Source organism: Talpa europaea (genome assembly GCF_964194135.1).
Source record: "Talpa europaea genome assembly, chromosome: 1".
Classification (NCBI taxonomy): Eukaryota; Metazoa; Chordata; class Mammalia; order Eulipotyphla; family Talpidae; genus Talpa; species Talpa europaea.
Window position 1 is genome coordinate 21,505,924 of NC_140073.1, and position 9,896 is coordinate 21,515,819.

The following is a 9,896-nucleotide window of genomic DNA, read 5'->3' on the forward strand; positions in this document are numbered from 1 at the left end:
CTGGTATCTCTGCACCTTTCGCTGCATGCTAGAATCTCTGCAAGTGTGGACAGAGCCCTGGCCACGCTGCCACTCGACTCCTAGGCTCCTTTGCTCCTGGGGCCACAGGGTTTTCAGAATTATCTCATCCCATTTTGGGAGTCCACATAACTCCCTCACTGTCCACTTGATTGTGAGTCCTCTGAGAGCAGGGGTCACACCAGCTCTACCCATCTCTGTCATTGAGTCGACTCCTGCTACAGGCCCAGGCTTAGTTAAGCGGGGGTTACCGAGCAGTGCCACACCAACCTGCTTTTCAGTTACTGCCCTCCTAAGAACCTATGCAAAGTTCCAACCCAGCCCAGATGAGCCTGCAGGGTTGTGCCATGGACCTGCCTGGACTGCTGCCCAGTTTCATCTTGATGGGCAGGCCTCCACATCTGCCTTGGCACATCGGCACAGGCGATGGTGCCATGGCTGATTTCTAATTGACAAGAGCCTCCTCCTGATGCCCCACACCCCACCCACTGTGGTGGAGTCTGAGAGGGTGGCCTAGACGGGCCCCTCACGCCAGTCTCTGGGTGAGGGGCAGGTGGGTTTCCCAGAGATTGCCAAGCATAGACTCTAGGAGCGATTTGATCTCCAGAAACCTGGAGAAGATGGAAGGTGGTTTCCTCCAGAGCAGCCAGTCAGGAAAGGTGAGACAGAAAGTCACCTGTCTCGCAGACACCACCCTGCCCCAGGGCAAAGCCAGCCCAGCTTAGCTGGAACTGCTAGTGTCAACCCTGCCCCATCTGTCCGTGGCAAGGCCCGCCCTTGCCAGATGGAGAAAGGCCACCCCACTACTGGCTGGTGTGCTGAACCTTTCTGATGAGAACCCTAAAAGCCAGTTTTTGAGTCTCTACAGAGAGTTGCGCACCATTTCATTTAATTCCCAATAATGCTGCAAGGTAGGCCTCTCCCCGTTTTTCAGATGAGCAGGACTACGGCTCAGGAAGTTGAGGCAGCTGCCCTCGTTGCTCACTGGCCAGCCCCGGCCCTCAGCAGTTCTGACTCTAACGCCTCTGCCTTCCCCCCAACCTCTGCTGCCTCCCAGAGCCTCATTTTCTGCTCTGCTCATCTACATGAACTCTTACAAGGGTCATTGCAGCCAATTCATGGGAAAGTGTTTGAAAGAAATAGCTCAGAGTTCCAAGCAGCTTAGGGGCTTGTCCATGGCCACAAGAGTGGCGGTAGAGCCGTGCAGATAAGCTGCCGTGCCATTCCGTGGCCACCTTGGTCACAAATCTGGAGAGAACTAAAGGCCTGCTGCCTCCTGCACATGTCTCAGCCACTCCCTGCCTCACTGAAAGGTCCTCCTCTGTGCCCTGCAGCTGCTGCTGGATGCGGGAGCCCACGTGGAGGGCTCAGCAGTGAATGGTGGTGAGGACAGCTATGCGGAGACACCCCTGCAGCTCGCCTCTGCGGCTGGTAGGTACACCACTGCCCGCAAGGGTCCCTGATTGCCACTAGGCTTTGCCTGCCCCTCCCCAGTGTCACCAGCCTGGCTGGCTCTGTAGCAGGACATTTCGCCCCAAACCCCCAAGACTAACCTTAAAGCCCCTGCTTCTGGGCTTCTGAAGGGCTCCCTTTGCCCCATCCATCCGTGTTTCTGCTGAGCTCAGCAACCAGGTAGGACTCAGCAGAGGGCTTGGTGACATGGGTGGTGGCAGCATGCTCAGTCCACCTTGTCTTTTAGGGAACTACGAGCTGGTCAGCTTGCTGCTAAGTCGAGGTGCTGACCCCCTCCTCAGCATGCTGGAAGCCAACGGCATGGCCTCCTCCCTCCACGAGGACATGAACTGCTTCAGCCACTCAGCTGCCCACGGCCACAGGTACCTGTCGGGGCTTGCTGCCCTGTGTTTGTGGGGACATGACACCGGCTCTCAGGAGCTCTGGTTCCCCAAAAGGGAGCAGAAGAACTAGGCCTGGAGGAGAAAGGGTGGCATTTGCATGTGAGTCAGACAGAAAGAGGACACAGATCCCCAGCCAGCACATGGGCCCCTGATGTTGGAGACCAGGGACTAGAGTCCTGGTCTCTCAAAGTGCATACCGTGCAGGACACACCACCCCACAGCCACCTCAGTGCTGGCTCTCCGGGGCCCGCAGCCAGATGCTCCAGGGGCTTCCACAGGGCACATGGCTCCTGGTGAAGCTATAGGAAGTCAGGTTCCACTCTAAGAGCTCACGGTAGCCTTGCTCCGTGGGGCCTGTTCAGGGGCAGCAGCGGGCAGCTCTGGAGACAGAAGAGTCACTATAAGGCAGAGAAAGGGCCACACTCTGCCCCAGCATTTTTCTCTTTTTCTTGGGTGACCCTGTGCCCATGCTCACCCGCTCAAACCTGCCTCACCCAAGTGCCCCTGTATTTTCTTGATGGGCCCTCTTCGCCCAGCGTGGGGATTGCCTGCTGGCTCGTGTACTCCCTGCAACATGGGATCCTCAGGACAGCACAGGTCACTGTCACATACCCGTGCACACCACCCCTGGGCTAGCACAGCTATAGCTGACCCCCAAGGGGTCTCTGGGCCGTGAGGTTGGCTGTGTCACACCATGGCTCTCATCCTGGGGAGGAGAAAGGGCTCCAGAGAGGAGGCTCAGCCCCCAGGTGACCTTTGCTGCAGCCATCCAGTCCCAGGCCAAGGATGTGGGTTTGGAGCTGAAGTCCTGGGTTCAGTGCACTCTCCCACTATGACCTTGAGCAAGACCTATTGATCACCTGAAAATGGTGATGTTCAGGGGTCCCACGCGCCGGTACACGGGATGAGTCCTGTGTAACATACCTCCTCACGTCAGCCTCATCAGTGCAGGAAGGGGAACAAGTATAAGCTTGTCCTGTGTTGCCGACAGTTCTGCACATACAGTCAGCAGCTATTATGTCTGTTGTGCATCAGGCTCTGCATTTAGTGCGGTCACAGTGGCCTCATATTAACCCCAGGAAAGAGTAATGCTGAGCCCTCTTCAACAGATGACAAAGCTGGCAGGCCTCAGAGGGGGGTAGGATAGCCAGTCTGAGGTCACACAGCTCGGATGGCGGAGCCTGCTTGACCCCAGAGGCTGTGACTTCTCAGTCGGTAGCACCTGGATAATTGAGGGAAGGGGCGCCTGCATCCTCCCTGCCAAGTATCTGTGCACAACCCCTGGCCCAGTCTCCCTGGGAGGGGTAGGCTATGAGGGCATGAGGGCTGTGTGTCCACAGATGCCCCGTAGCCACCCAGTAGGGCCACGAGGTGCTGGAAGGCAGTGCAGAAGGGCACTGACCTCATGCATCACGCCTGTCCCTTGTCCCACAGGAACGTCCTGAGGAAGCTTCTGACGCAGCCGCAACAGGCCAAAGCAGACGTGCTGTCCCTGGAGGAGATCCTGGCTGAGGGCGTAGAGGAAAGTGATACGTCAAGCCAGGGCAGTGGCGGTGAGGGGCCTGTGCGGCTGAGCCGGGCGCGCACGAAAGCCCTGCAGGAGGCCATGTACTACAGCGCTGAGCACGGCTACGTGGACATCACCATGGAGCTTCGGACGCTGGGTGAGGCCACGCGGGCAAGTGCGTACATGTGCACACTCACACACCTATACTCTCGAACAGGCGCACACATACTGCTGCTCTTTGGCAGGCCAGAAGCCAGCAAGGTCCACTGGCAGTGACAGGCCTGCAGCTTGGTCAGGACAGGCGATGCCATCCTCAGTCAGTCCTCAAGGGGCACGCATCACCCCAGCCCTCGTCCCTCAGGCCCTGGACTGCTCTGTAGCGCCAGGCACATCTGCTGCATCTGAGTCATGGCTCCGGCCAGCTGGAGGCGCTCTGGGCCCTGGGCCAGCCTCACTCACTCGTTAGACCTGTATGTCTGTGGACCTTCCTCTCCTCAGGGGAGGCGAGGCAGGCAGCCTGGTGGAAGGAGACCCCAGCTGTGCACATCGATGCTGCTTATCTAAGAACGTGGTCATGCAAAATACAGGCCCAGACTGGCTCACCATGAGTGCCCAGCGCCTAGTGGCACTTCCTTGCTGTCCCGGGGCCACGGCTCACAAACGCTGAGAGCACACCGCACGCCTTCCCACGGCACACCCGGGCTCTGCCGTCCTCGCTGAGGCCAGGACCTCACCCACCTGCAGTCATAAAGCAATGTGCTGTTTTCCCCTCCACCCCCTGCATCATCCTGGCCCTGGGGAATGCCACTGGGGCATTTTTTTAATCCACAGTGAGGCTAGGGGGTTAGCAGCTCTCTAATTACCAGGAACATGACTAGCTTTTGTCATGACCTTCACCGAGTAGTTTTAAATGGTTCTGTGGCCTCACTGACACACTCCAGGTTGCTGGTAAACAGTAATTATGTGCCACTGGATGGGCACTAACTCCCAGTGACCTGAGTGCAGGGAAAAGCCTCGGTGACAGGACCAGGTTCACTGGGGGGTTCCAGACAGGCACAGGGCCCATGTGTCCTGAGGACCTAGGGCATCCGCATCCACCTGGCCACCCCTCATAATAATCCTCCCCAGGGAGTAATTGCAGGGCCCAATAAGCAGTAAGGCCAGTGTGGGTGCCAGGGTGACACCTGACTCCCTAGGCTGGGCTCTAGATTTCCAGAGCTTGGGCTCCCTGCACCTCCTCTGATGGGAACGTGGACTCCCACCTCTCAGAGAGGCCTGTCAGGATAGAAAAGGGGTCATTTCAGCACGCAGACAGAAGGGGGAATCTAGGGGAAGGGGTGGCTCCCCACCCCCACAGACATCTGGTGTATCTCAAGAGGCTGCTGTAAAGGGGGTCCGTGGGGGCACTGACAGGAGCTGACCTCTGCCCTTCCCTGCCACCCAGGAGTGCCCTGGAAGCTGCACGTCTGGATCGAGTCTCTGAGAACCTCCTTCTCCCAGTCCCGGTACTCCATGATGCAGAGCCTCCTGCGGGATTTCAGCTCCATCAAGGAGGAGGAATACAATGAGGAGCTGGTGACCGAGGGCCTGCAGCTCATGTTCGAGATCCTCAAAACCAGCAAAGTGAGTGCTGCCAGGCAGGGCCCCACCCCAAGAAGCCCAGTTAGAGAGCCACAGCCCAACCCAGGCTCTGGGCAGGCCCCACACTGAGGTGGGTGCCCACCCAGGCCTGCACTGCCTGGCAGCTGAGGGCAGAGGCCACGGATTTTTCTGGGCTGGAGTCTGGCCAAAAAAGCAATTTGGGGATTCATTGATAAAGGAATAGGCGGTCTCTTGCTAAGCCTGATCCAGGAGGAACAAAAGACTAAGGCTGCTCTAATCCTGGCCTGGACTTTTGAAATTAATCTGAAGTATCTGTAGCTGTAAACAGACCACAGCGAGTAGCGTGCTAACTGGCCTCTCTCCGCCTCTCTCCCCGCAGAACGACTCTGTCATCCAGCAGCTGGCCGCCATCTTCACACACTGCTACGGCAGCAGCCCCATCCCCAGCATCCCAGAGATCCGCAAGACCCTGCCGGCCAGACTAGGTGATGGGCTGCCCCACCTGCCCCCCACATCTGTGTCCTCCTTACCCATTCCCAAGTGCCAAGGCCAGGGCTCAGGTTCTCTGTTCACACCTCTGCATCCTCCCAGCTCACTTAAAAAAATGCCTGGAGGTGGGCTACTCAGTCATTTCCACTCTCTCCCCCTCTGGCACAGATCCTCACTTTTTAAACAACAAGGAGATGTCGGACGTGACCTTCCTGGTGGAAGGAAAGCTGTTTTATGCACACAAAGTCCTGCTGGTGACGGCTTCTAACAGGTAGGTGCCCAGGGGCCAGGCAGCTGCTGTCAGATGACAGACGTGCTGGAGAAGGGTCCTGGGCGGGGCACCCCACAGCCTTGGAGCTCCCACCAGCTCCAAATCGGAGCAGAAGAGAGACAGTGGGGCTGGGCCCAGAGTTCTCAGAGACGAGAGTGCTCTGGCCATTACTTTTGAATATTAGGAAAAAAAATCACTGTTCCGGAATGAAGTTGGTTTTCCAGCCCCAGGTGTCACGGTCACTCGTGGGGCGGGGCTTGGCAAGCTGTCAGCCCAGGGGCCTGTCAGTGTCACTGAGAATTATGGCTTTGGGAGCACGGCGGTCTTTTGTAGAAGCCCCACATCCTGGTGAGGGGTCAAGTGCTAGACGGCGCCACCGCCACACAGGGAGGGGGTAAAAGGCGCATTCGAGACCCACCTCATTTCACCTCCTTTGCTCCAGGTTCAAGACGCTGATGACCAATAAATCAGAACAGGATGGCGACAGCAGCAAGACCATTGAGATCAGCGACATGAAGTACCACATCTTCCAGGTGGGAGCTCCACGCCGCACGCTTTTCAGGGGCATGACCTCTGTCCGTCTGCGCAGACATCACCGTCAGTGGCATGCCATCTGCATTTGGGGACACCAGTGGTCAGGTTATATAGAGTCCAGGTTTTTCCCTGTGCAAAGTGGCTACCGTATGTGGTTTTTTTTGGGGGGGAGGGGGTGCGGGAGGTGTAGCTTCAGAGCCATCTCTCGCATCCTGAGCTCAAGCACTGGACAAGGGGTCTGTGGGGACAGACATGCACTGCCCAAGGAGTGCGTGGGACCCTTGCTCCTCAGGTTGGGCTCCCAGCACCACTGACCTTGTCGGAGTGCCTGGTGCAGCTCAGACGCTCAGGTAGGGTGTCAGCAGGCCAAGCAGAAAGGCTGTGATGAGCCCATCCTGATGGTAGCAGACGAGGGTCAGGTCTTGCAAGCTGTAGACTTTGGAGCACTCCAGAGGCTGTGTGATGGCGACCCTAGACAGGCTGGTTGCCAGACACAGCAGAGGGTCCAGGAGACTGCTGGGAGCGCCTCCCTGGAAAGTGATGACTGTGTGAGGGCTGCAGTGGGCTCCACCCTGAGGGCCTGAGGCTGTACCAAGAGGCTGCTGGCGTGTGGGTCTAGAGCCTGGCCCCCCCCAGGATGAGCCTAAGGGGAGAGACAGGGCCTCAGAAGTGCAACGACTCACCATCTAGAATGTCGTGGTCCCTCTCACACTCCCTTTACTCACAGGCATTGTGGGGACGGAAGTAAACAGGATCATGAAATAGTGTGAGGCATGGTGGGGGAGCACTGGGAGAGCAAGCAATTCGAGGCATCTACACCAAATGTGAGGAGAGGAAGTCACTTCCTGCAGGTGTCAGGGACAAGGCAGCTGGCCTGTTACCAAGAGCTGCAGATAGCAGGACCAGTGCACCCAAAACCCTAGTAGCCAGAGACCATGAGATGTTCAGCAATGCCCTCTAGTCTAGTCTGGGGAACAATTCAGTCAGAATATCCAGAAATGAGTCTTACGCTGCCCCAAGGAGCCATAGCCCAAGGCTTGGGCTCTAACCCAAGGACAGGTGGATCCTACAATGAGGTCACTGTCATCACTAACACTTGTCTAGACATGTGTCTCTATTCTCAAGTTTCACAGCACTGGCCTAGGAAGGGGTGGGAGGGAGTCAGAAGAACAGAGAAGTTGAGTAACTTACCCAAAGTCACACAGCTGAGAAATGATGGAGCCAGAATTCCAACCTAGGACTTGGAAGGTCGAGCTTGCATTTACAAAGTTCATTCTAGAGTGCTAAGAAGGAAAGTATGTCCTGAGCAAACTCCATACAGGTTTTGGAGTCCACTCCAGTTGTGGACTCCACCCCTACTCCAGACCGCAGCCATCAAGACACTGGGAATGACAAAGCCCATCATTACCAGAGGGAGGGTTACTGGGACTTGAGGGTGGCGTCCACAAAACCTGCATGGAGTTTGCTCAGGACATCCTTTCCCCCTAACAATTGGTTGGAGGGGCATCACTGCAGTCATTGATTACAGGGGCCAGGTTGAGGGTCGACGGTGACCAGACAGTGGCAGTGGGATGGAGGGGGAGTGCCTGGGACTTGGTGACTGAGCCCCAGGGTGTGGGACAGGGTGTAGGATGAGTCTCCCTGCTTTTGTCCCCTGCAGCTGGGCTTCCTCCTAGACCCTCTGGTGCCTCTTCCCAGTTCTAACAGCGCCTATGTCAGCTAGAACTGTGTTTACTTACATACTTGCCAGCGCTTCACCAGGGCCTTTTCTTTGGCCAGCCAGGGAAAATCATTTTTCCTTTTCCAGCTGGGACCCTCCCCAGGCTCCAGCACGCTGGCAAAGCACGTCTAAGTGTAGCTCTCCCTCCCCAGTCTCCTTGTTTATCTGCTAGGGTCCTTCTACGCCTAAGTGCCCACTCTGGGCTCGCTTTCACCCCCACATGGAGCCCTATGGCCAACAGGAGAATTAGAGGTGGACTGCTGAGGGCAGCCAGTTAGATGTCCCCTGAGCTCCCCACCTGCATAATTAGGATTTTGGAAAAAGGAGAAATAAGCAGACTTGGGGGCTGCGGGTCTGTTTGGTACTCACCTGGGCCTCCTCCCGCTGCAGATGATGATGCAGTATCTGTACTACGGAGGGACAGAGTCCATGGACATCCCCACTGCCGACATCCTAGAGGTGAGCAGAGGGAGCCTGGGTGCCAAAGCCCACGTCTCTCCATGTGGAGACATCTGCCAGGTCTGAAGCCTGCAATCAGAAGCACAGAACATGTGTGTGTGCTTGGGGGTCGGGGCTGCTGCAGGACCTCCTGGGTCCTCTCTCTCTGTGGCAGGAAGGGCTATTTGAGAGACTGGGAATTGTCTGCCCAGTCTAATCTCCAGGGTGAGGCCCAGGGATCAGAAAGGGACACCCCAGGTGGGGCTGGTAGGCCCCGGAGGACCAGAAGACAGCTGGGCCTTCTACTCACCCAGCTCGTGTTGATGGAACCTGTATCTTATACTTAAGCTCCCAGCCTGTCACCCTCCTGTGCCTCCCAAGTTGTCCCAGCAAATGCCTGGATGGCCTAGATCAGAAATAAATCAAGGCTGTTAGACTTAACCCACAAGTGGGCAGGGCCCCTGAGGGTCTGTGTAGGAAAGCTAAGGCCACAGGCCTGACTGTGCACTCTGGTCAACCCCAAACTGCCTTTGTTACCCCACCAGCTGCTGTCCGCTGCCAGCCTATTCCAGCTGGATGCCCTGCAGAGACACTGCGAGATCCTGTGTTCCCAGACCCTCAGCGTAGAGGGCGCTGTGAACACCTACAAGTATGCCAAGGTGAGCACCCCCACCTTCCCACAGCTGCCTCATTCTGCCTGGCCCCTGGCAGCTTTGGTGAGCACAGGGAGCTGTAGGTGAGGGATGATCGCTGCCCAGCAGAGCAGCATGGCACTAGGCAGTTGGGATTTCAAGGCAGGTGGATCCCAGCTCACCCCCGGGCTGGGTCAGAGAACGGAGGCAAATGGCTACCCCTGAGTCAGATCAATTCGAGTCTTACCTGATTTTCTCCCGTGTCTCTCCTTAGTCCTCTCCATCTTAGTAAGCGGCAGTTACCTGCTAGACTCAAAACTAAGGCATTTTCCCCTTATAAATCGGTGGGGGTGGGAGGGAAGTTTTAGATGAAGTAGTGCTATGCTGGAGTCTCACCCCCTTATCCCCACTTGCTCCCACAGATCCACAATGCCCCAGAACTGGCCCTGTTCTGCGAGGGCTTCTTCCTGAAGCACATGAAGGCCCTGCTAGAACAGGACTCCTTCCGGCAGCTCATCTATGGCCGCAGCAGCAAGGTGCAGGGCCTGGACCCGCTGCAGGACCTGCAGAGCACGCTGGCCAAGCGTGTGCACTCTGTGTACATCACCTCCCGGGTGTGAGGTGTGGGCTGGCTGGTCAACATGCCCAAACGGCTCTGGGCCAGGCCTCTGGCTTCGGCCCACCTAGGGGTGGGAAAGGCTGGGCACAAGAGCACTGGGGGCGCCCTGGTTACAGGCCAGGCTCACGGGCTTCCATCTCCCCATCCTTCCCAGGCACCTTCACAGGTGCTGCTCTGCCTGTGGGGTGGGCAACCCCATCCTCAATCCCT

The 9,896-nt window shown here is 57.2% G+C and overlaps 1 protein-coding gene across 1 annotated transcript in view; it reads left to right on the forward strand.

Moving 5' to 3' along the window:
* ABTB2 (ankyrin repeat and BTB domain containing 2) overlaps positions 1-9,687 on the forward strand; it is a gene marked incomplete at both ends in the record, with an annotated part of 157,120 nt that extends 147,433 nt beyond the window's left edge. The window contains 10 exons of the mRNA XM_084247455.1: positions 1,353-1,449; positions 1,718-1,853; positions 3,309-3,538; positions 4,826-5,004; positions 5,363-5,468; positions 5,641-5,743; positions 6,186-6,276; positions 8,388-8,456; positions 8,981-9,094; positions 9,490-9,687. Of these exons, the coding sequence (XP_084103581.1) occupies positions 1,353-1,449; positions 1,718-1,853; positions 3,309-3,538; positions 4,826-5,004; positions 5,363-5,468; positions 5,641-5,743; positions 6,186-6,276; positions 8,388-8,456; positions 8,981-9,094; positions 9,490-9,687 (1,323 nt within the window). The remainder of the gene's footprint in view (positions 1-1,352; positions 1,450-1,717; positions 1,854-3,308; positions 3,539-4,825; positions 5,005-5,362; positions 5,469-5,640; positions 5,744-6,185; positions 6,277-8,387; positions 8,457-8,980; positions 9,095-9,489) is intronic.
* Positions 9,688-9,896: the final 209 nt, after the last annotated feature.